Genomic DNA, 26432 nt, shown 5'->3' on the forward strand with positions numbered 1-26432 from the left:
TATCTCTGGCTTCTTAAAAGTTGTCTCCACTCCTTCTCCATCCTTCTCCCCCCTCTACCCCCCCCCCCTCCTCTTTTAAAGGACTTACCGTACCTTGGCTTTGCAGTCACTCAGACAGCACTCTCCCCGCTTGCCCTGTCCCCCGCCTGCATAACGGGCTGTGAAGGAAGTGATGTGTGTGTGTGTGTTCCACTCTGACAGTCGCCGTTCCAGTTACTGGTTTTTCAGGCGACTACTGGCAACTTGACAGTCACCGGCAGTCGCCTGAAAATTCGCCTAATGGGGAATGGCCCATAACTCTCCTCCGAGTCCAACAAAAACATGTGAAATCCTCAAGAAATGAGAGTCCAATGATGTTGGAACTATGTCGTTTGGAAGTTTGCTGGTTGCTTGAGTTGGAACTTCCATCCACTCTTTCCAAGGCAATCCGTCAGCAGGGGAAGTTCCGAGCCAACGTTCTTGTTTCCCAAATTCACCGAGGACTCAGAGTTGATGCATTATGACACTGCTGCTATTCCGGGACAATTGTCTGTTCCTCAACATTTCTCACTTTCCCCACCCAAATCTGCACCTGCTCTTGTAAATGGAATGCCAATAAAAATCCTTCATTGAACAATGGAGGTAAATAGGATACCAATGCGCAAATCTCTATAGGTCCAACAGCTTGTCAATGTTGGAGAGCTCAGTACTGACACTTGGAATTTTTGTGGGAATAGTGCGTCACCAATGATAGGAGTGGGATGTTCATTGATTGGGGGTGAGATGTCGTGTTTAGACCACTTAGAATACCTTGATCCAGAGTAGAGTGGTGACTCAATGCTTAAGAAAATATCTGCAACCATACGGTCAAATTACCACAGTACCATTTTATGATGTAAATAGAGGTCTGCCATGCATGGATGAGTAACAGGTCAAATACCAAAGGATGTGACTGTTCCTTTCCAAAATGGCCTTGATTTAACAGGGGGGTGGACAAAAATGCTGGAGAAACTCAGCGGGTGAGGCAGCATCTATGGAGCGAAGGAAATAGGCGAGGTTTCGGGTCGAAACCCTTCTTCAGACCCGAAATTAGATTTAGCATGGGGTCTATTATCCAGTTGGAGCACTCTAAAACGTGTATTCTCTATTTAATTTAAAACGACAACTCTTTAGGTTTGCTTTGCCTCGCATAAGTTGTACGTGAATTTTACTCAAAGCTTTTATTATTTTATGCTTAAGTTATTCTGTGACAAGTACTTGAAGTTTGTTTATTCTGTTGTCTAGTCATGCTCTGGCATTTGTGGGGCAAGGCTGACAAAAGATGAAAATACATTTGTGTGGATTTCCCATGGTTGTCGTGAAAACTTAATTATTTTTCTCAGAATGGTTCTTTAGAATGGGGTTGTTTATTGTGTCTGCGTTTTCGGATTTGTCGTCTTTATTCTCGTTACCGAAAGCAGCAACACAGTGCACACCAGTGTGAGTGCTGGAAGGAAAATATGTATGAACTGCTTCAGTGCTTTCGTTACACTGACAGTGACAGTTTTGTAGACAAGGCTTTACACTATGGTGCCTGAATTAAAACTTTATATGAATCCTCAAATTATTCACTTGTGGATTCATGAAATAAATGTTTCAGAATAATGCCAACAGTAGTTACTTGTAAGTTGGAGTACTGTGATTGAATGCTCACAGGAGGGCACAGAACAGATGTTGAAGAGTTGTGGAGCAGAGAGTACCAGGGAAACTGCAAATCCATTTTTCAGATTCTTGAGAATTTGAGAATGGAACTTTAAGGGCCTGTCCCACTTAGGCTATCTTTTAGGCCACTAGGCTGTCGCCACATGGTCGCCATGGTGTTGCCTGTATGGTCGTGAGTAGTCTTCGCAGTCGCCCAAAGAGTCGTAGTGTCTTTCTGGTCACCACTGGATTTTCAACATGTTGGAAAATTTTCGGAGACATTCGGCAACAGTGAGTTTGATGCCAATAAGCGTAGCTTGACTTCTCCTGATGTAGGTGTTGTCGTAGTTGTCACCAGGTTAACGTAGGTTGTCGCCAGGTTAACGTAGGTTGTCGCCAGGTGACGTAGGTTGTCGCCGGTGCTGAGTTTGTTTTTTTGTTGTTAAAGTAATGATTCTATTTTGAATTTTATGTTGAAAGGGGGTCCAGTCGCCATTTTTTCGGCATTCTGCTACGACTCTGACAGTCACCTAAAATTAGCCTAAGTGGGACAGGCCCTTTGTGATTTTTCTGCCCCTTTCTATGTACTGATCAAATCTTGTAGTAGTTACCTAAAATTGGAGAATTCAATGTTCATACCGTTGGGTTGTAAGCTACCCAAGCGGAAAGTGTGGTGCTGTTCTTCCAGTTGGTGTGTGACCTTACTCTGGCAATGGAGGAGACCCAGGACATAAAGGTCAGTGTGTGATTGGGAAGAGGAGTTAAAATTTACTATCTAAATGGCGTCAAGTTGGGAAAAGGGGAGGTACAACGGGATCTGGGGTTCCTTGTACATCAGTCTATGAAAGTAAGCATGCAGGTACAGCAGGCAGTGAAGAAAGCGAATGGCATGTTGGCCTTTATAACAAGTGGAATCGAATATAGGAGCAAAGAGGTCATTCTGCAGTTGTACAGAGCCCTAGTGAGACCACACCTGGAGTATTGTCTGCAGTTTTGGTCCCCTAATTTGAAGAAGGCCATTCTTGCTATTGAGGGAGTGCAGCGTAGGTTTACAAGGTTAATTCCCGGGATGGCGGGACTGTCATATGCTGAGAGAATGGAGCAGCTGGGCTTGTACACTCTGGAGTTTAGAAGGATGAGAGGGTATCTCATTGAAACATATAAGATTGTTAAGGGTACACTAAAAAGCTGGAGAAACTCAGCGGGTGCAGCAGCATCTATGGAGCGAAGGAAATAGGCAACGTTTCGGGCCGAAACCCTTCTTCAGACTGGATTGTTAAGGGTTTGGACACTCTAGCTGGAAACATGTTCCCGATGTTGGGGGAGTCCAGAACCAGGGGCCACAGTTTAAGAATAAGGAGTAAGCCATTTAGAACGGAGACGAGGGAACACTTTTTCTCACAGAGAGTGGAATTCTCTGCATCAGAGGGCGGTGGAGGCAGGTTCTCTGGATGCTTTCAAGAGAGAGCTAGATAGGGCTCTTAAAAATAGAGGAGTCAGGGGATATGGGGAGAAGGCAGGAACGGGGTACTGATTGGGGCTGTCTCGAAGGGCCTACTCCTGCACCTATTGTCTATTGTCTAATGGGTTGCGACCGAGAGATCCCATTGGCCTTGGTAGACGGAGCACAAGTGTTCCCTGGATGGAGGTGAGGGAGGAGGTATATGGACAGGTGTTAAATCTATTGTGTAGCAGGGGAAAGTACCTGAGGAGGGGGTGGTTTAGACGGGAAGGGGATGAGTAAACCACGGAATTGCGGAGGGATTGGTCTCTCCGGTCACAGGTGGAGATGTGGTGATGTCACTGTGGAAGGCATCAGGCGCTCCGGTTGGACCTCCGGCCTAGTCAGAATACTTCGGTAAGTCGAGGCTTGGGCCTGGAGGTCCGATTGGGTTGGCATCTCCTGGTCATTTAGGCCAGTACTCGGTCAGGCCTGGGGGTCTCTGGTTGTGCCGATGTTCTCCCTGTGTGGGGGGCTCACTTAGCCGGGACTGGTGGGCCGGTTGGAACTGCAGCTCCTTGACGTTGGGGCTCCCACTGAAAATTTTAAAAAGAATTATAGAAAATTCCTAATGGAGGAGGAGGCCATTTGGCCCATCGACACTGTGCTGATGGGAAAGAGAGTTGCCCAGCATAATCCAACCTTTCAAAACTGGATCTGAAATTACTGGACCCAGCCAAAGCAGTATGGGGATCTATAAGTAATACCAGGGTCCTGGATATTTGCCAAGTTTCATAATTCCGATCTAAGCCTCCTGAATCTGCATACCTGTGCTTCCCTCAACTTGAGCAAAGATAAGCATGAATGCATACCTTTTTCCAATGTGACTTCCATTTTCCAATGTGGGAGTCTGGGTATTTGAACATGAAGGATATGCTTTAATTTGAAGACCTAAAAGCAAGATAGCGGGTTCATGGGAACACCACCACCTTCAGGTTCCCGTCCAATTCTCCACTATTGCCATTGACTTGGAAAGATATTGTCCAGTCTAAATCCTGGACCACACTGTCCAGTAGTCTCTGGGAGAGCATTCACCAGAAATGCAATGGTTGAAGATAGCAGCTCATCACCTTCTCAAAGGCAATTAGGAATGTAAACTAAATCTGGCAAGGTCTCAAAATGAATATTTTAAAAACAAACTTTGTACTTCTCTAAATTAATTTCCATAGACCATTCTTCTGTTCAACTGATGAGACTCATTAGTATCTTTCTGCAATCTTATCTTCTATCGTTATTGATATTGGACAGCGTTTTGAACAATGTTTCCAAAGAATTGTGAACTTATCGTGCATTTTATTTTTTGGGGAAGATCACTTCTAGTGGTTTCTTGTGTGTTTTTAGTTGCGTTGTGATGTTGGAGTTAATATTTTCAATTCACCTATGCTACAAACATATACTGACATTCCATTTTAGTGTTGTGTGAAAGGGTGAAACATATCTTTGCTTCCCTTGACTTGAACAGAGATAACTATGAATACGTACCTTTTTCTGTTGTGACGTCATGTGGTGATGCCTAATGGTCAGCATGGAGAGACTGTTCTCTGCACTGAAAATAATTAAATCAGATTTAAGGGCATCAATGAAAGAGGATCTGGCAGAAGCAATTCTGTTCCTAAGGACGTTGTTATTATTAATACATTTTAGGTATGTACTTTTGTAGCAAACTTAACCACCTATGCATTTAGTTTTAATTTCTAATGCACGAGAAAAAATTTTTAGGTCATAATTTAGTCATTTAGCTCATACCTATGGCTTTCGTTTAATACATTTTGGAGTAATGCTTTTATCATTTCTATTTAATTCAATGGAATTAAAATTTTGTCATAGTCCTCTGGTTTTTTTTTCCTTTTAGCATAATGAATTATGTTTTTTGTTTCAAGAATAAACAATAAAAAGCCACAATAGCATAGCTACAACCAATAGACTCAAAACTTTAAGGACGTGGGTTAGTAAGAAGGAATTTGTTAGTAAGAAGCAAGATGAAAATTGGACTGTCATAGTGAACCACAGGAAGCAATTTTTGGCAAAATTTGCCTTGTTTTTTAGGAAACATATGAAAAGGCATCTTGTGTAATGTCATCATAGCAGATTTAGAATTATTATACTTGGGGGTCGGAGTTGGATACACAAGAAATCAAGGAGTCGGAGTCAGGTGTTTTGGGTATCGACTCCACAGCCCTGGTTATAAAAGAGCTTATGTATGCAGCCACAGTATTTATCTGGGTGGTCCGTTGAGTTTTAAGGTAAGGAAGGCCCTGGGATATCGAATGTGGGAAGAGATTATAATGGAAGGTCAAGAGTAGCTGGTTAGATTCATGAAAATCTTTTTTTTTTTTTAAACTGCTGATCTGAAAATCTGTAATATAAGCAGAACATGCTAGAAATTTCAGCAAGCCAGAGCGCACCTATAGGAACAAAATTAATTAATATTTTGGTTCTGGGACACTTTAGTGATGGGTTGAATAAATGGAATTTCTCTGAGTGGGATAAATAATGGTGCAATTAAATAAGATTTCCCACTGTGATGCACATCCAATTTTTCCATTATCCCACCATTCTTTCTCAACCCCCCCCCCCCACCTCAGTACCCTTCCACCTTTTATCCCTCCCTCTGGATTTACCTCACTCCTCTCCTTGTCTTCCTTTTGTCTCCTTTTCATCTGTCCACCTGTCTGCCAATCAAATCCCCCTTACCAGCATCCGACTCTCACTTGCCAGGCCTTGTCACACACCCCCCCCCCCACCTCTCTTTTATAGTTTTCATCCCCCAACTCCATCCGAAGAAACATCCCGACCCAAAACATCACCGATCCAATCACTGCATAGATGTTGCTTGACCTGCTGAGTTTTGTTTAAAATTCCAACTTCTGTGCCACTAAAGTAAGATTAAGCTTCTTTGGCTGTGTGGTGTGTGGCTAATATATAATCTGTGTCTGCAAAAAGCATAAGGATGGCAGACATAAATGGCCAGTTGTCACACAAACAGAAAGAGCAATTATCTAAAGTTGGAAAATTCCATTTCAATTCATAAAAACTCCAATGTGACAAATTGGCAGATGAAATTGGACAGGCTAGGGGTTGGACAGGCTAGATGCAGGAAGATTGCTCCCGATGTTGGGGAAGTCCAGGACAAGGGGTCACAGCTTAAGGATAAGGGGGAAATCCTTTAAAACCGAGATGAGAAGAACTTTTTTCACACAGAGAGTGATGAATCTCTGGAACTCTCTGCCACAGAGGGTAGTCGAGGCCAGTTCATTGGCTATATTTAAGAGGGAGTTAGATGTGGCCCTTGTGGCTAAGGGGATCAGAGGGTATGGAGAGAAGGCAGGTACGGGATACTGAGTTGGATGATCAGCCATGATCATATTGAATGGCGGTGCAAGCTCGAAGGGCCGAATGGCCTACTCCTGCACCTAATTTCTATGTTTCTAAGTGTTGTTCCTCTAGTTTTGTGTTGAACCTGTTGCATGAAGCCACAGAGAGGGAGTGGGATGGCAATTGGAAATGACAGGCAATCGGTGACCCAGAATCATCCCTGGCGATTGGATGCAGGTATTCCACAAAGTGGTCCAATGTAGAGGAGACCATGGTGTGAATGGTGCCAATTTAGTACAAAAGGACACAAAGGACATTTATTATCACATACACCAATTGGTGTAGTGAAATTTGACTTGCTCTAGATATGAAGACGTGCAAGTGAATCACTGCATTGTTTAGGACCCTGGATGATGGGACAGGAAGAGGTGAAAGGCAATTAGATTATTTTTATTTGGAGGTGCAAAGTAGTTGCAAATGGAATTGACTAAAGTGAACTGTTATACTTGGCAAAAATCCTATCCTCTGACAGGTACTTTGTGGGAAATGGTGAATTTGATTGGCACTCTAGTAACTATTACTGCAATAATTTCAATAACATAAATCCAAGGTGAAGCCAGAGAATTCACAGATATACTTACGGTGAGCAATATTTCCTGTTGGACCCAATGGAGTTCACAAACACTGGAAATATTGTATATTAATACCTCGTACTGCAATTACACCCCTTCTCATGAGAGTGGATGATCTCTCTATTACCTCATAAATCTTGCTCCATGGTGGGAACGTCGTGTCCCGGGAGCAATGGGAAAAGGGGGGAAGTATAGGTTGCCTAGTCCAAAGCACAATGCACCCTTTTCTCGTGCTTGGTTTCTTTGAGTACCCAAAGATTGCTATTTTATGAATTAACTTTGATCTTTACCCACGGTAGATTTTTAAGTATGATTCTGCTCATAAGACTAATTAATTTAAATGTATCTGTGATTTAAAAGCAAAATGCATTAACTATTAAACAAGACCAACCATGTTGTTTTTCAGAGCATGACAAATACGTGGCTGTGTGTGTGTGTTTACTTCACTGCCTGTAACGGAGACAGATTTACCTAAAACATTAACTCGGTTTCCATTCACTTCCTAATAATTTTAAAATGTTTCCGATAGCTGCTTCTGTTCGAGCCCCAAAAATTGCACATTGCCAGAAAATAGCCATCATTTTTAAGCTGTCCCCAATGCATGGAAGTTGCATGTTGCCAAAAGCATTTTACCACACCCACATGTTCAGACTGATGCATTCCCTGGTGCTCAATTTATAAGTTATGTGAAAAACAGGCCAGCTCCTGTTTCTAGCTCAGCCCTGTTTACGGGTGACTGCACAAATACCCCTTTCGTCTTGTGCACAGATTTTATTAAACCTACAATCATTTGAGCACTGATTCAGGTTTTAAGAACATAGAAACAGAACAGTACAGAAACAGGCCCTTTGGCCCACAATGTCTCTGTAGAACATGATGCCCCCTTCAACTGATCTCTTTTGCCTGCACATGATCCATATCCCTCCATTGCCTGCAACTCCATGTGCCTGGCTAAATGCCTCTTAAAAACCGCGATGGTATATTTTCTTAACAGAGAAAAAACTCGGATCAAAAAGGAATTTGTCAGTAAGAAGCAAGATGAAAATTGGACTGTCATAGTGAACCACAGGAAGCAAATTTGGCAAAATTAGTCTTTTTTTAGAAAAGACAAAGTTTGAGTGAAACAATTGTACATGTAAAGTTAGAAATTTATATTAATAATAGATGAGTGGATTCTTCAAGAGGGAAAATGGAGCAGCAGGCTGGGTCTATATCATACGTATGATGAGATACTAACCACAAACAGATCAACCATTTTAATTAGTCACTGTGCCCAGAAAAGGGCCCAACAGCCCTTTTTAACCTGTCACCTTTTTTGCTTTGGCAAATTAAGTGTTTGTTTTAAAATTGTGATAGTATCTGCCTCCACTACCACCGATGGCTTTTCACTGTGTGGGAAAAATCCCCTCTCAGATCCTTTGTAAACTATCATGTATCTTGCCATGGGAATTGATTGGCATTATCTACCCTCTTCATATCCCTCATAATTCTGTATACCTTTAATAAGTCTCCCCTTCAGCCCCGCTGCAGAGTAAACCAACCCAGACCATCCAATCCTAAACCTCGTTGGCCAGAAGTGGTAGAGGTGGGTACAATGACAACATTTAAAAGACATTTGGGCAAGAACATGGATTGGAGACATTTAAGGGAAAGGGTCAAATACTGGAGGGCTTAGCTTCCAGGTAACAGAGATTTGCAACGTTTTTACAGAGTGATAAGTGCCTGGATCATGCTGCTCTTAGAGATGGTAGAGGCACATATGATAGTGATGTTGGAGATATATTACACCAGACAAACGATCAGGCAGAGATATGTTAGGCGCAGAAGTGGTGAGCCAAAGGGTCTGTTTCTGCACTGTACTGTTCTGTGTTCTCAACCCATGTGCAATATGGATTTGATGCCAGTATGGCCAGGTTTGATCTTGATTAATCAGATTATGATGTGTATTAACAATGCATTGGTCAATTGAGATTGAAACATCCAACCATTCCTCTCGAATCTGTGCTGTGTAAAGTTGTCTTCACTCACTTACATGCCTGTTTAATGATTGACTGGAGGGAATGCTTTTCTGCAGAATAGTGGTGGATGGTGTTGCAGAACAGCTAGAAGATTTGCATTCCTTGCTGTGGCTGAGGTTATGTGACAAATGTTTCTGCTTTAACTTTGTATGCATCTTTTACTGAATCAGGTTAGCCACAATTGGCAATGCATTGGGATTGCCAAACCTGGTGTTCAGTTGTATTTCTATTACCTCAGATATTAATGCATTATAATGCATGGTCCAATAATTGATATTTGCCTGTTCAATTTTAGATTGGTCTTTATATTTTAAAATACTGAAGGAAGTGAAATGTGATTCTATAAAAATTAAAAAAAATTGCTTTCATTGGTGATGCTCTCTGATATGTCAACAGTAAATCATAAATTAACTGCTAAGAACTGACTTGTATCTTATGGCCGCACACATTTATTGACTTTATGATACTGAAGATTTTGACTCCAAGATTATGTTTAGGATCAAAAGTCAATTACCAATATTCAGACGTCAGCTGCCCTAAAAAGTAAGTGTGTATGGTTAATTTTAAGATTGTTTTTAACTCATCAGAATGGGTGATGACTATGTGGCATAACACACAGTTGAGAATTAGAAGTTTCAACAGTCCCTGATGCAAGCCACAGATTGATGAAAGATTATTACATCAAAATCTGATGCATTGCCAAAATATAGTACAATAAGTGCAGCTTTTTTTGCCCCTGGTTGAATTACATAGAATCTTGCATTTCTCTGCAGATTGCAGAACTCGAGGACAATTCAATGCACTGTCGCACCATTTCCGTGGCAAACGGTCATCTAAACACAGCTTCCATGATGAATCACCATTAAGGACAAAGAGAAGTCCCACACGTTCCAGGTACATTTCACATGAAACCCAATTTGCTGGAAACTGATAATAATTTGTAAAGCATTTTAAAAGTCACAGTACAGAGCTCAGTTTAATAAATTAATTGAGGATTCAAAAGCATTGAATTAAAGATATTTTTCTCTCGATCCCCATTGAATCAAAATTTAAAACTGCCAATATTTTAATATTTTGAAGTTTCTAGTGGAGAATGTTCTATGATGTTTTTGATCTATATTTTTATGTGCATGTGATTATAAAATCAGCCGATCATCAAAACACAATGAGTGTCTCATGTATTATGGAGTCATCGAGATACAGCATAGAAACAGGCTCTATGGGACCACCATGTCCACACTGGCCATCAAGCACCCTTTAATCCCACATCAACTCAAATCATGAATCTTATAGGTTTATCTCTTGTGTTGGTCTTCTGGTCACCTGCAACATCTCAAGTGTGGGAGTCTTATTCGGTGCTCAGATAGGGAGGGAGCAGTACATTGAAGTCTCCCATCCAAAGTAAATTGGTGGCCTTACTGTCTTCAGTGATCAATGTAGAAGAGTACAGGTCCAGCTGCTGGGTGAGCTGTTAATCAGTTGGAGGCCTCATTGTAGCGGTACACATAGAAAAGATGAAATGTCGCTATGGTGTTGGGAAGGATCAGGGGGAAGGTTCTGTTTCAAAGAGCTTGATGGGTTGAATCGCTTCCTTCTTTCCTGGGGAGACATGGAACCAGTTTTACGCAGATTTGGCATCTATTTACACGCTAGATCAGTTTACAACATCCAATTATCATTGCCACCAGCGTGACTTCTGGATGTGTGAGGACATCAGAGTAACCGGGTGAAACTGAGTCGGTCACAGGAAGAATGTGCCAACTCCATATAGACCCGAAGGTCAATATCAAACCTGAGTCACGTTTTGTGAGGCAGTAACTCTACCTGCTGCCCACCAATTAGATGCAGCAATGGGGAGCTTGGGCACTTTCTACAAACATCAACTAAGATTTCTAAAATGTTTTTTTATTCGCTGGTTATCATTTGCACTCTAATCTCTAGAAATCAAGTTGATAATACATTTTTATGTACGTTTTTGAAAACTGGCACAATCATCTTCCCTTTACATCTGATTGTTACTAATGTGCTCTCATTTAAAAAATATCATTGCAGTTCTTTGATGAATGCCTTTCATGCTGACAATCTAACGTTGTCATCGAAAGCCGCTTCTGCAAAAGCTGATGGCCCTGCCAATGATTTCCAGGATTTTGTGACTGGCATACAAAAGACCATCACTGATCTTCAAAATCAGGTGAGGAGACATTTTTAGAGAAAATAAATTGTGTTAGACTTGTTTATTTATCATCGGGTCACGATGGGCTGATGAGTAAATCCCTTGGTGGGAAATGCAGAACCACACAAGCCCTGGAGTAGTGAATACCATGGAGGGAGGGGGGGGGGGGGAGACAGTCTCAGGAGGGGGAGGCGCAGATTGCGATGAAGGGCCCGGAATTCTGCCTGAAGGTGGAGAGAGAGTGAAGTTGGTGGGAGAGAGGAACGGTGCTGTTCAAGTTGGGCAAAACATACTTGGAAAGCGGCCATTGGTCATGGGGAGAGGAGCTTGGTTGAAGTTGGATTGTAATTAGAACATGGAGTTGTAGTTTGAAGCAGTGGCAAATCGACACATGGGGATGTGGTGACTCCTGGGGTTTGGAGTGGAGGTTGGGTGTCGCAGGGAATATCGTCAAAATCTAGATAAGGAGGTTAGTATTTGGGCAGACAATTTAAATAAGGTTGCGCTGCACATGCCTAGGCTCAATCCCGGCATTATCGAAAAACTGTTACATGACCAATCATGAATGAAAACCATGGACATTGCACAGTAGGCGCATCTCCTGTAACTTTCCATTCAAATCAAATAACATAATGCACAGAAACTTGGCACTCATCCATCCCATTTTAGGCATTATTGTTTTCTTGGGTTCTAATCACAATACTAATGTGGATGTGGTTGCAAGAGAAAGCATAACCAAAGTTTTCTAAAATGAGCTGTCTAAATAAACAGTGAGGAATGACAGAGGAGACAGCAGACAGGTGAATGGAGTAGGTAGATAGTGGAGGTGAAGTTCGGTAGAAAACAATGCAGTGTCCATCGGAGAAAAGAAAACAAACATATTAAATATAACTTTTCTTACAGACTAAAGAAACAGTGTGATCTAAGAATCCAGGTACGAGTTCACATGATGCCAGTGTTTTTGTATACACAAATTGATGTTTGACATGGGACAGTTCGTTAACTGGTAGCAAATGATCCCAAGTTCTCAGTTACATGTTTGCAGACACATTGCTTTTTTTTAATAGACTAAAAGGAGACTTATATCAATTAAAATTAATTCATTTATCAATTATTTTATCAATATGCTGCTGTTTTGAATTTATGACCAATCAACTTCAAAATTAATAAATTCAAAACGGCAGCATATTGATGGAATAAAATAGTTGATAAATGAATTAAACAATACCCCTCCTCCCGGTCGCCTAGTTTGCAGCTGATCAGCTTTGGGTGGAGATCCCCTTGCTCCCAATCCTGTCACTCAGTAACCTGTCTTTTGTCTTTGCACAGATTAAAACACTTGAAGCGCGACTCAGTAAATCTGGTTGTACTGATGGAAAAGCAAGAGAACGATCCAACAACGAGAAGTGGAAAGAGGATTCCTGCACCACCTGCATATGCAAGGTAAAAGTTTGAGGCAGCAGCATCAGTGGAATTTATGGTGGTGATTGTGAGAGCACAATACACAAGATCCAAGTATGTTACTTGTTCTTTGTGAAACTATGGGGAAACTGCATTCAGTCTCTGCATTAAATAATGAGGCATGGGTGGACACCATTTGAAGTCATCTTATCCTTTATATACCTGTTCTGCTGCCTTCAGGGAACAATGGGTTTAAACTCCATAATTTCTCTGTTCCACTCAACTATTCTGTATTCCACAATTTCCTGTGTTTTCTCTACTCTGTTTGCCCTCTCGGGATGCATTAACTTGCGCCCTCTGAACTGAATTCAAATTTTCTGTTCTCGAACAAGTCTATTGAAGTCTCCTTACAATCTACAGCTTTCTCATTTTCTATCCATCGTGGCTAAAGGCAATGGATGCAGCAAAGGCTATGAGTCCTGACAAGATTCCAGCAATAGTACTGAACAAAGATCTTATAGCGGAGCAAGATAGGCTACTCCTGCGAAATGCAATGGGCTGACGTGTAGTACGCTACGGAGGGGATCATGGGCATTTTTCCCCGCCCATTTTAGTAACCTGACCCGACCCGACTCGCAGTGTAATCAATGTCGCGGGGCAACAGTTTGTGTGGGTTAGATTCATAAATCTGTCAGTTCATACTTCTTGTCAACAATAAAATTTGACTCTGGTAATTGTCTTTTTTAATGTTTTTTAAATCATTTCTTTTTAAATGGCTCACAAGCAGTGTTTGAGTTGATTTTGTAGTAACCGGAACCGACCTGACTCGCAGGGTGATTGACATTGTGGGGGAACTTTTGTGTGTGATATAGGGTTAGATTCAGAATTCTGTTAGTTCATAATTCTGTTAATTCTTGTTAAAGAATAAAATGTTTATAAACACACATACATGAAAATTATATAAATGTATATAATCATATAACACACACAATTATATTTCTTCTGATCCAATAATGAACTTTATTTCAGACTAGACAAGGGACATTAAATAAGAAACATTGTAAATAAGAAACATTGTAAATCTCCCCGCAACTTCACACACACACTAGGCCTTATCCCCCCCCGGCACTCCCTCGCCTGCCCCCTCACTACAATGTCTCCCCCCCCTCCTATGCCCCTCTCCCCGCTGCCCCGCACTCCCTCGGCCCCGGGCCCCGCACTCCCTCTCCCGCGGCCCCGGGCCCCACACTCCCTCTCCTCGCTGCCCCGGGCCCCGCACTCCCTCTCCCGCTGCCCCGGGCCCCACACTCCCTCTCCTCGCTGCCCCGGGCCCCGCACTCCTTCTCCCCGCTGCCCCGCACTCTCTCTCCCCGCTGCCCCGCACTCCCTCTCCTCGCTGCCCCGGGCCGCGCACTCCTTCTCCCCGCTGCGGATCCAATCTTTGGCCGGAAGCAGGATGGCGGAACAAGATGGCGGGGGCTGGTTGCTAAAATGAGTCATAAAATCGCCCATGAATCCGCCCATGAGCGTACAAAACGTTTGCGTGAGAGTAACCCATCTTGCTTCGCTATAAGATCTTTGGTACTGAAGGCTTGGTCTCCAGGACTTGTTGTGCCCTTGTCAAACTGTTTCAGTACAGTGGCAACACTGGCATCTACACTACAATAAGGAAAATTGCCCAGGTATGTCCTGTCCACAAGAAGCAGGGCAAATCCAACCCCATCATTACTGCTCTATTAGTCTACTCATGATCATCAGCAAAGTGATGAAAGGAATGATTGATAAATGCCCCAAAAAAAAATGGAGCGCATAGAGAGAAGTAGGAGGTTTAAAGGGGTTGTAAAGGGAAAGTTTACTTCACCAAGTGATTGATACCTGGAACACACTGCCAGATTAGGTGGTGGAACCAGATATAATTACTATGTTTAAGAGGCATTGCACCACCATTAAACTGGCAAGCATGGAAAAATACTTTCCTAATGCAGGCAAAGAAGATTAGTGTAGATGAGCAAAATGTTTGGCAAGGACATAGAGGGCCTTAGGGCTCGTTTCTGAGCTGTACAATTCTGACAGAGGAATTTCTATTCTCTTTGAACTCTCCTCTGTGTACTTAAAGAAGCTCGTAATTTTAGTTTTTATCTGTTTGTCCACAACTTTTTTTCTCCTTGATATGTCCTCCGCTTTGTAGGATTCTAAACTTATCCACATCTTTGGGCTAACTTTTTTCTCCTAAATGTTTTTTTTTTCAATATAATGCCCTCCTTAGCTTTCAATGTGACCAGCCGCATTTTTATCTGCCAGCATTGGACTGACTTTATTTTCTTCAATCAAGGAGTGATCAGCACATTTTTATTTGTCTTCATGCCATCTTCACTGCGTTTAAGCATTATGTTGAAGTGTAAAGTTGTGCAATAACACTTGCTTTTCGTCAGCATTATCATGTTGGCCTAATCACTTGATTATCAATTGATGGATTTGAATTCTGGTAATTGGAAGCAGTGAGAGACTAATTGTACTCCAAGAGTGTGGGGCAGGATGCTATGGTTAATTTGTGCGTGAAACAAACAAGTTTTCTGTTTCCTTTTTCAGGAGGGGCAGCTTACGTGCTTTGTTGAAACATGCCCACCAGCCAGTTGTTCTAATCCTGTAAAGATGGAGGGAATGTGCTGTCCAGTCTGCACAAGACAAGATGAAAAGTCCTAAACCATCACTGCAGAACTGAAGGGGATATAGGATCCTTTATATTCTCCAATGAGTTGTGATGTATGGATGTCAGTATGAATACTGTGTGCTTTCAGAACTACCCATCAGTATTCATTCAAAAATGGAAAGGAAACTTCAATTTGAGGAAATCCCAAGAAATATTAAACAAAAGTGCTCGAATGCATGCTTCATGTTAACTGATTATAAATCAGTAACGTAATTAAACATTATATGTGCATGTACTGTGTATGTACTGTCAAAGAGAACCACAATGCAAAAGTATTGAAAGGGAAGTAGTATGTTATCTATGACTGGGTGATTTCAATTTGTTTGCCATGTTTTCTTAGTAAGAAGCTTCTCAGGTTCGAAATGCCAAAATGAAAGTGGTGCTACATGTATCTTGTATTTGATATTATAGTGAATAGCAGGAGCTAACATACCATAACATTTCCAGACTCCTTTATTTGCTTGAAAGCAAAATCTATCTCAAGAACTCATCTAGTTCAGCAACCATATGTCATTGCTTTTTGAATGAGTGTGAAAAATAGTTTAAGGAGGAATAAAAACACTAAAGCAGTGCTTTTTTTAATAAATATATATATTTTTTACTCTGTTATAGAGTTCCCCCAGGTGTTTGGTGTGCTAGAAGTCTTTCACCATTCCAAGGTGTTGAGACTTGTCGGCTGTTCATTTAGTTACTTGGCTCTGCTTGGAAATAATGTGAAGATGTTATTTGTACAATTCAGACATTTGGTACATAGATGCCTACTAATTTACAGGTTGGTGTACATATACATTGAAAAAGTGCATCTGGTGTTTTGCTAATTGGCACAGTATGTCAGCGTTCTCACACAATAAGTAAGATTTTAAAAAAAAATTAGCAATCTAGATTAGAACTTTTAAAGAGTTTTTGTTAACGTCTTTGTGGCCTAGCTACTGAATATTCAGCTCTAACCATTACACCTTATTGGATATATGGCATTTTGCACTTCCTGAATTTTTGGATAATTTTTTAATGTACTGGTAGTGTTTTTTTTTTACATTGTTGGAATTGTTACTGTATACAGGCATAAGAAATGGAGAATGGGGGGAGGGGGGGGGGAGGGCATGATATAAAAGGGTTTTCTTACTCCCTGATTGTTCACTGATCAGCTGTGCTAACCAATGAAACAGTATTAAATATTGTCTAACATTTATAATCATTGTTTCTTTATTGTAGGGAAGAAATTTTATTTATTTGCTCAGTCAGGTGTAATTGGTACCTTTTATTCATCGATGAAGGATAGATATCATTTTTTGTTAAAGCATACAGTAATCATACCTCAGCTTTTCCATTTCAGGTGCTAATTGATTGAAAAACAACATTGTCAAGTTACTTTAAAAGAAAAAGTAGCCACATTTGTAATATGCCAAACCGGCATAGATTTATTAACGTGAAGCCCTTTTTAAGTTATTTTAATACTGAAAAGATTTGTAATAGAAAAAACATCACAGCAGCAACAAAATCTCACGTGATTAATTGTTTTGTTTGGATCTTTTTGTGAAAACAAACCACCAATTTACAGGGAAGATTCATTATCATGACTTTCAATGTTAAGGTAGTCTTTTCTCCGTGCTTCACGGGTATAAAGGAACAATGTTGTAATCTGGAAAATACTAGCTGTTATTTCTGCTTATAGAAAATTTGTCTGGGTTCATTTTTGTTTCAAAATCTGTTTTATCTTTGTCTTGAGCACATGAAAAAGCTGGTGATAGCTCCACAGGCAGAGTGATAACTCCCATTCTGTATGATTCTTTGCAGGCTGTGATACTGATTAATGAATTGTTCTGTTGGAACAATGTGAGGCAGTTCTGCTGCTTTGGTGTTATTCTCTCTTTCTCCTAACAGCAGTGCTGATTAGTTTTTATGCTGAACAATGTCCATGTTGAATTTGTTCATACTGTCCTGGCGCTGAAAGTCTTAATAGCCATATTAGTTCAATGAGAACAGAACAGGAGAACAGCCTATGCTCTACCTAGCATAAAATAATAAATTTACCAAAGAGATGTTTGCACTGTGTAATACTTTTGTATGAATCAAATTAAACAGACCACAATATCTGAAAAGTGCAGTGTCATTTTCCGAGTCCCATTCAGTTATTCTTTGCATATAATAAGTAGGTGATTTTGAGATGTCGATGCGGTAATCCAGAGCTGGACTTGCAGATAGTGTTGGCTCTCTGTTTTTTTCCATTGGCATCATTCACAACAACATAATTTGCAGGTGCAAGATTTATCAGTCATGCAAGGAGTTCTGAAAGGTCACACCAAAAGGGAAGTAATTTGATCAAATTACACTGAAGGGAGGCCAGAGGTCCTCAAATGAAGTGAGGAATCTGCTGGAGTTTTGTCTATCCCTACATTTCCCATTGAAAATGTTCCCTACAGTCCTGAGTCAAGGTACTGGAGCCACTGCATACCTTCTCTCTCCCCCCTCAGTTTTACCCCAGTCACAGCTGGTACTTCTAAAGCAATTAGGTGAAAGGTAAGTGGTTTGCTTCCTTTACTTAACATTAATGTTTATTTTGCCTAAGTTAATTTAAATCACGAAATATAGTTAACCAATTAATTGCTTTTCAACTCCTTTTCAATCCAACATCATGGGCCGAGCAGCCTGTCTTTTTCTATGCATGTCTGAGAGGAGAGACATTTGTTCAGGGGAAGAAAAGCCTTTGACATAATGAGCTGTCAGAACACTCTCGGGATGGTCCTAGTTTTCACTGCACTTTGAGATAGCAGGATGATGTTAGGAACGCCAGTGCCAACATGGTGACAAATGCAAGGAATAGGTTGGTCCCAGCACATTATGACAGATTGGATTACCCTCTTTAGAGATGCAACGTGGGAACAGGCCCTTCGACCCACCGAGTCCACTCCGACCAGCGATCACCCCGTACACTAGCACTATCCTACGCAATAAGGGCAATTTACAGAAGCAAATTAACCTACAAACCTGTATGCCTTTGGAATGCGGGAGGAAACAGGAGCACCCGGAGAAAACATGCACGGTCACAGAGAGCATGTACAAACTCCATACACACAGCACCCGGAGTCAGGTTTGAACCTGGGTCTCTGGTCCTGAAAGGCAACAAAGCTACCGCTGCACCACTGGGCCACCCTCTCATCCATCTATATTACTAAAAGTCTGATCTTGACCACTTCCTGTTCTGTATATTGATTTTAGAAAAAACACTGCCACTTATGGTTTTGATTTTTGGCCATCTTACTCAGAGTACCCCTCCGCTGTGCAGGACAAGAGGATTTTTCCCCATTGATGAAAAATAAAAGAGTTATTAGTGTTTAAAAAATGTTGAGATTCTCTCTCCTGAAGGCCACGCCCCTTCCGGAGGGACTATAAAACGCAGAAGTGTTGAGTGCCTCAGTCAAGTTGGGGGAGCGAGAGGGCCACGTCTCTCTGTCTGAGCTGTGAATAACACTGAACACATGTCTAATAAGCTGTGAGTGTGGTTTTACTGACCTTGAGTGCCCTTAATGTGGTTTGAAAATGAAAATGGTTGGTTTGAAATAAAGCACAGCAAATGGTTGGTGGTGGTTGGTTTGAAATAAAGCACAGCAAATGGTTGGTGGTGGTTGGTTTGAAATAAAGCACAGCAAATGGTTAGTGGTGGTTGGTTTGAAATGGCAAATGATTAAAAGTCTAAACTTGACAACTTCCTGTTTGCACTGTATATTGATTTAAGATACAACGCTACCACTTACGGCTGTGATTTTTGGCCATCTTACTCAGTCCCCCTCCGCTCATCAGGTGCAGAGGATTCTTCCCATCAAGGAAAAATAAAAGTGTTATTAGAGTTTAAAAAATGTTGAGAATCTCTCTCCTGCCATGAAGGCCACACCCCTTCCGGTGGGAAGGGGGGAGGGATTATAAAACCAGGAGGTGTGGGTGTGGCTTAGTCTATGCAAGATGGGGGAGGGAGAGGTCACGACTGAGCTGTGATTCAACTGAACACACTGAATGTCTACTGAACTGTGAGTGTGGTGTTTTGTGTGGTTTTATGATGGTTTCACCCTGCTTGAAGTGGTATGACACTGCACTTGAATTTGGTGGCCTTGCACCCTGCTTGAAGTGGTACGAAACTGCACTTGAATTTGGTGGCCTTTCGCCCTGCTTGAAATGGTATGAAACTGCACTTGAATTTGGTGGGCTTGCACCCTGCTTGAAGTGGTATGAAACAGCACTTGAATTTGTTGGCCTTGCACCCTGCTTGAAGTGTTTGGAAACTGCACTTGAATTTGGTGGCCTTGCACCCTACTTGAAGTGGTAAGAAACTGCACTTGAATTTGGTGCCCTTGCACCCTGCTTGAAGTGGTAGGAAACTACACCTGAATTTGGTGACGGTCAACCATGATCACAATGAATGGCGGTGCTGGCTCGAAGCGCCGAATGGCCTCCTCCTGCACCTATTTTCTATGTTTCTATGGGACCCAACGGGTTGCACTTAGTCTAATGTTAAATATAATAATAATGGATGGGATTTATATAGCGCCTTTCTAATACTCAAGGCGCTTTACATCGCATTATTCATTCACTCCTCAGTCACACTCGGTGGTGGTAAGCTACTTCTGTAGCCACAGCTGCCCTGGGGCAGACTGACGGAAGCGTGGCTGCCATTCTGCGCCTACGGCCCCTCCGACCACCACCAATCACTCACACACATTCACACACAGGCAAAGGTGGGTGAAGTGTCTTACCCAAGGACACAACGACAGTAAGCACTCCAAGCGGGATTCGAATTGGCCACCTTCCGGTCGCCAGCCGAACACATAGCCCATTGCTGTCTACTGCGCCATCTGTCTATCCTACCAATTGTAAGTTTGCACCATCTGTCTATCCTACCAATTGTAAGTTTGCACCAGGGCTTCCCTGGGGTACCTTGCAGAGCATTTGATACCACAGATAATGATGGAAATGGGATGGCAGTGACACTGAAGACAAGAAAAACTGTTAGACAATTCATCAGATCTGTAATTGTTTGAATACAAACCTGTTTTTAAGTCGCAGAGAGAAAGTCTAGCGAACTTTGGATTGGGTGGAGGCCCTGTTTCTTCAGGTAACATGTCGAAACAAGGAGCTGCAAAATAAGACACAGTGCTGGAGTAACTCAGCCAGTCAGGCAGCATCTCAAGTGAACATGATAGGTGATGTTTTGGGTCGGGACCCTTCTTCAGACTGATTGTCGGTAACCTGTTGACAGGTATGGTGGCACGGTGATGTAGTGGTAGAGCTACTGCCTTACAGCGCCAGAGACCCGGGTTCGATCCTGATTACAGATGCTATCTATACGGAGTTTTATGTTCTCCCCATGGCCTGCATGGGTTTTCTCGGAGATCTTCGGGTTCCTCCCACACTCCAAAGCCTGACAAGTTGTAGGTCAATTGGCTTGATATAAATGTAAAATTGCCCTGAGTGTGTGTAGGGTAGTGTTAATGTGTGGGGATCAGTGTGGATTCAGTGGGCCCCAAGGGGCTGTTTCCATGCTGTATATCTAAACTAAACTAAATTAAAAGTACTAGGTTGATGCAGATGAGGAGGTTTGTTGATAGACAAATGATGGTCAGAGATGAAAAGACAAAGTGAGACAAAAGGATGAAAGAATTGTGAATCTAAAGGAAGGAATGGAGGAGAGAAATAGGTGTGCGTACAGGTGGTGCAAAGGGGAGAAGTGGGGGGGGGGGGGGGGGATATGTAGTTAACTAAAATTGGATGTTCATACCATTGTTTGTAAGCAGTGTTTTTTCTCCTCTTTGCTGTGGCCTCACTTTGGCAATAGAGGAAGTCCAGGACAGAAAGGTTAGTAACTGGGGGGTATCCAGCAGGCCATGGCGTACCAAGCATTAGGATTTAGGGGAGATGGTCTCCGAGTCTAGGCTTGGTCTCACCGATGTACAGGAAGCCCCATCTGGAAAACGAAATGCAGTAGATGTGGTTAGACAAGTTGCATGTGAACCCGTGTCTCACCTGGAAGGGGTGCTGGGGTCCCTGGATTGAGGTGGGGGAGGAGATATAGAGATGGGTGTTACATCTCTGGTTGCTGGGGAAAGCACCTTGGGAGGGTTTGGTTGGTAGGAATGAATGATGGAGGGAGCGATCTCTGCAGAAGGCAGGAAGGGGTGAGGATGGAACAATGTGACTGGATGTTAAAGGATGATGTGCTGCATGCGGAGGCTGGTGAGGTGTAAGTTGAGGACCAGGAGAACTTTATTCTTTTCCATCTGGGAGGAGGGGGAGTGAGAATAGAACTATGGACACAGAGAAGACAAATGCGAGGGTCCCATCTATGGCAGCGGAAAAGGGGGAGGGGGGTTTGGAGAGGGACATGTTCACTAAAGAATGAAAAACCTCATCTTCGGAGCAGATGGGGTGGAAATTGACCTTGCACGAGGCAGGGTGTAAGGAAGTGTGGAGATAACTCTGGGAATCAGTGGATTTGTAGTAGATGCCAGCCGTCAGAGAATTTAGGAAAAGGTTGGGAGGTCATGTTACAGGTGTACAAGAAATAGTTGAGACTACATTAAGTGAATTATGTTCAGTTTTAGCCAACCTGTTAAAGGAAATATGTTAAGCTGGTACGGGCACAGAGAAGATTTATGAGGATATTGCCCGGACTCGAGGGCCTGAGCTATAGGGACAGGTTTTGCAGGCTAGGTCTTTATTCCTTGGAGCGCAGGAGGATGAGGTGTGACCTTGTGGTGGTGTATACGATCATGAGAGGAACATAGGGTAAATGCAGAGTCTTTTATCTTGAGTAGGGGAATTGGGAACCAGAGGGCATGGATTTAAAGTGTGGGAGGGGGGAGAATTAAAATTATTATAATAATAATAACTTTATTTATAAAGCACTTTAAACAACTGCAGTTGCCACAAAGTGCTGTACATTAGAACTCATGGACAAAAAGCTATTACAAACCATTAAAAACCGTAAAACGAAGGACTAAAAAACACACTAAAAATTAAAAGACATTAAAAGCACTAAGAACAGGAGCAATGCCTCAGCCAGTGTCGAAAGCCAAAGAATAAAAATGTGTTTTTAGGGAGGATTTGAAGATGGACAGTGAGGGGGCCTGTCTGTTGTGCAGCGGCAAGGTGTTCCAGAGTGCCGGAGCAGCAACAGAAAAGGCTCTATCCCCTCTGAGCTTCCGCTTAGACCTTTGTACCTGAGGGGCAACATTTTTATATAAGAGATGGTTGGGTATATAGGTATGGTTTTCAGAGGGATGTGGGCCAAACACAGGCAGGTGGGACTAGCGAGATGGGGCATAGAAACATAGAAAATAGGTGCAGGAGTAGGCCATTCAGCCCTTCGAGCCTGCACCGCCATTCAATATGATCATGGCTGATCATCCACTCAGTATCCTGTACCTGCCTTCAAGGACCACATCTAACTCCCTCTTAAATATAGCCAATGAACTGGCCTCAACTACCTTCTGTGGCAGAGAATTCCAGAGATTCACCACTGTGTGGGCAAGTTGGGCTGAAGGGCCTGTTTCCATGCTGTATGCCTATGATAGTCTGTCCCCTGCGATGAAGACAGAGGGATCAAGAAAGGGGAGAGATAGTCCAAGTTAATTTGAGGGCAGGGTGAAAGTGCCAAAATATTCAGGCAACATAGTTTGTAGCTGTAATTGTAAAAGGAAAAGATCTGAAAGATGCAGCGTGCAACGATTGATGGAAATCTGAAGTAAAAGTGAATGTTGGAAACACCAAGCAGTTCATGCAGCCCCCCCCCTGGAGAGAGGAGGAACTGAATTTATATTACATATATATAACTCTTTACATCAGAACTGGCACAGAGTAGAAACATAGAAATTAGGTGCAGGAGTAGGCCATTCGGCCCTTCGAGCCTGCACCGCCATTCAATATGATCATGGCTGATCATCCAACTCAGTATCCCGTACCTGCCTTCTCTCCATACCCTCTGATCCCCTTAGCCACAAGGGCCACATCTAACTCCCTCTTAAATATAGCCAATGAACTGGCCTCAACTACCCTCTGTGGCAGAGAGTTCCAGAGATTCACCACTCTCTGTGTGAAAAAAGTTTTTCTCATCTCAGTTTTAAAGGATTTCCCCCTTATCCTTAAGCTGTGACCCCTTGTCCTGGACTTCCCCAACATCGGGAACAATCTTCCTGCATCTAGCCTGTCCAACCCCTTAAGAATTTTGTAAGTTTCTATAAGATCCCCTCTCAATCTCCTAAATTCTAGAGAGTATAAACCAAGTCTATCCAATCTTTCTTCATAAGGCAGTCCTGACATCCCAGGAATCAGTCTGGTGAACCTTCTCTGCACTCCCTCTATGGCAATAATGTCCTTCCTCAGATTTGGAGACCAAAACTGTACACAATACTCCAGGTGTGATCTCACCAAGACCCTGTACAACTGCAGTAGAACCTCCCTGCTCCTATACTCAAATCCTTTTGCTATGAAAGGATTTCAAGACGGGTTAACAAAAGTGGATGAATTCCATCTTGAGGATCAAAGACGACTGGCAAGACACAAGATGGGATGCCGGAGACATAAGGAACTGAAGTTGCTGGAATCCTGAGCTAAACAAGTGATGGAGTAACTCAGCAGACCATGCAGTATTTGAAGGGAAATGGACAGGTGACATTTTGGGTCAGTATGATGAAAGGGCCCGATCTGAAACATTGTCCATTCCCCTCCAGCACTTTTTTTACTGAAGATGGGATGCTGTTCTTCAGACAAATATTGGATCTGCACCCTTCTATGCCTTGGTAAGTGAATTGCTTGTTTGGATATTACAATTTTGAGAGGCTCTAGCTTCATAATCCACTCAGGCCCTCAGTTTCATCCTTGCGTGAAAAGAATGCATGCTCAGATCTCCTGTGAACCACCGTGTTCCTGACCACAATCCTCTGTCCTTTAGCTTTTGACATATTTTCTATCCAGAAGAGTTTTCTGCTGTCTACCTTATCTGTGGCCCTCATAATTTTGTATCAAGGCCCCTTTCAGTCATCTCAGCTTGAAAAATGCTAACCCAGCCCGATGAAACATTTCACCCCAGGTAACATCCTGTTGAATCTCCTCTTGCACCATCTCCATTACATTTACATCCTTCCTAGAATGTGCAGACTAGAATTTCAGGCAGTATTTTAGCTGTAGCTGAACCAAAGTTCCAGAAAGTTGTACCAGTACCTCCCTACTCTTGTGTCTATGCCCTGTCAATGCCCAAAATTGACTTGGATGTGACTCCTGACCCACCACTCTAGTTAATTGATGTCTTCAGTATGGTAGACAAAAATGCTGGAGAAACTCAGTGGGCGAGGCAACATCTATGGAGCAAAGGAATAGGTGACGTTTCGGGTCGAGACTCTTCAGTATGGTGGTAATTTGCAGATGAGCAACCAAATCCAGCATCATCTGCATTGCATGAATGAAAACAACAACTCCCATCGACTCTATTCATTTGGCTGCAAGATCTGAGCACATTATCAGCTTTGAATATTCAGAGTACAAATGTGAAAGGATTAATTCATACGCAACCCACAAACATCAAAATAATTTCCATACTTGAGCTCCCAATCTAGTGAGAATGTTTCATTCTGGATGTTGAAGATGCCAGAATCTGATAAATGAAATGTTTAATATTGATACAACAAAATCTATTCCTGACGATCACGAGAACCAAATGTTGCATTTTAAGAGAGTTGGTCATTGTGGTTGCCTGGAGCGGCACTGCCTTCATGAGATTAATTAACTGAATGCCAATGTTTGACCAGATAATCAGATTTTTATTTGTGTTCCTATACAGTAAACTATTATATCTTTTGATTTAATCAAAGAGCACATTCCACAAAACAAAGCAAATGCATTGTGGCACGCAACAAATATATTATTTGTCTGAGTGGCGGCACGGTGGCGTAGCGGTAGAGTTACAGCGCCGGATACCCAAGCTTCGATACTGACTGTGGGTGCTGTCTATATGGAGTGTGTCCATTCTTGTTATCTACCTGGGTTTTTCACGGACACGCCCGTTTCCTCCTATATTCCAAAGACGTACAGGTTTGTAGTTTAATTGGCTTTGGTAAAATTGTAAATTTATCCCTAGTATGTGTACCACAGTGTAAGTGTGCGGTAATTACTGGCTGGCGCAGACTCGGGCCAAAGGGCCGTTCTCTGCTGTTTCCAATTCCGCATTTTTTTATCATTCATTTTTCAACTATTTTCTGAGTTCTGTATCTCACTCTTGCAGCATTTGTATTTGCTGTATTCTCTTCTTTCAATCATCAACCTCTAAGGTTACACCCTATCCAGCCAGATAAGCTGCTGTTAACAAGCCTTTACCATCCTCTGTCAGCCGACACAAATCCTCGTCGTCCATTTTTCCTTGGTCTCCATCCTATGATAGATGTTTGTTATGTCTGCACCTTTCCCCAGTCTGTGCAACTTAATTGCTCTTTTCAAATATTTCCTTGTTCCAATAAAATGTCATCAGCCTTAAGCATTAACTCCATTTTCTTTCTCCAAAGAGACTGTCTGATCACCTGAGTTTTAGCAGCATTCAGTTTTTTAAATTTCAGATTTCAAGCATCTACTTTTTGATTATGAATAAAGGATATTGCTACTTTGTGCTTTCTCCACATGGAATGGAATGCACTTCTGGTCATAAAAGTAGGCTTCCTTCCTATTTCCTGGATTAGAATGTTTTCTTTATTGATTGTAGAAAGTAGTTTTTTTAGCTGGTATTTCTGAAGAATAATGGTCTGAAGGTCAGACCACACTCCACACTGTCATTCAATTTCATTTCCATGTCTGTAGCCCGTAATTGCTGAACCAGATGAAACTTATGTTGCTGAGTGTGCAAAATGCTTAAGAATGCGAAGCATTGTGGATGTTTAAACAATAATGTCCTTTTACCCCACTAGAGCTTTTCATTCGACAACATAAAACTGATTAGCAGTCTTGATTGACTTTGAAAAGTTTCATCTACTAACGTTTTGGCTTTAAGCAT

General features: G+C 42.1%; 1 protein-coding gene across 2 annotated transcripts in view; it reads left to right on the top strand.

The window, feature by feature from the left end:
* Positions 1-17508, top strand: part of pxdn (peroxidasin) — a 220355-nt gene extending 202847 nt beyond the window's left edge. For both annotated transcript variants that reach the window (XM_033021677.1, XM_033021678.1), the window contains 4 exons: positions 9899-10019; positions 11178-11316; positions 12628-12741; positions 15289-17508. In XM_033021677.1, the coding sequence (XP_032877568.1) occupies positions 9899-10019; positions 11178-11316; positions 12628-12741; positions 15289-15402 (488 nt within the window). In that variant the 3' untranslated portion in view covers positions 15403-17508. The remainder of the gene's footprint in view (positions 1-9898; positions 10020-11177; positions 11317-12627; positions 12742-15288) is intronic.
* Positions 17509-26432: the final 8924 nt, after the last annotated feature.

This window comes from Amblyraja radiata, chromosome 5 (assembly GCF_010909765.2).
Source record: "Amblyraja radiata isolate CabotCenter1 chromosome 5, sAmbRad1.1.pri, whole genome shotgun sequence".
Classification (NCBI taxonomy): domain Eukaryota; kingdom Metazoa; phylum Chordata; class Chondrichthyes; order Rajiformes; family Rajidae; genus Amblyraja; species Amblyraja radiata.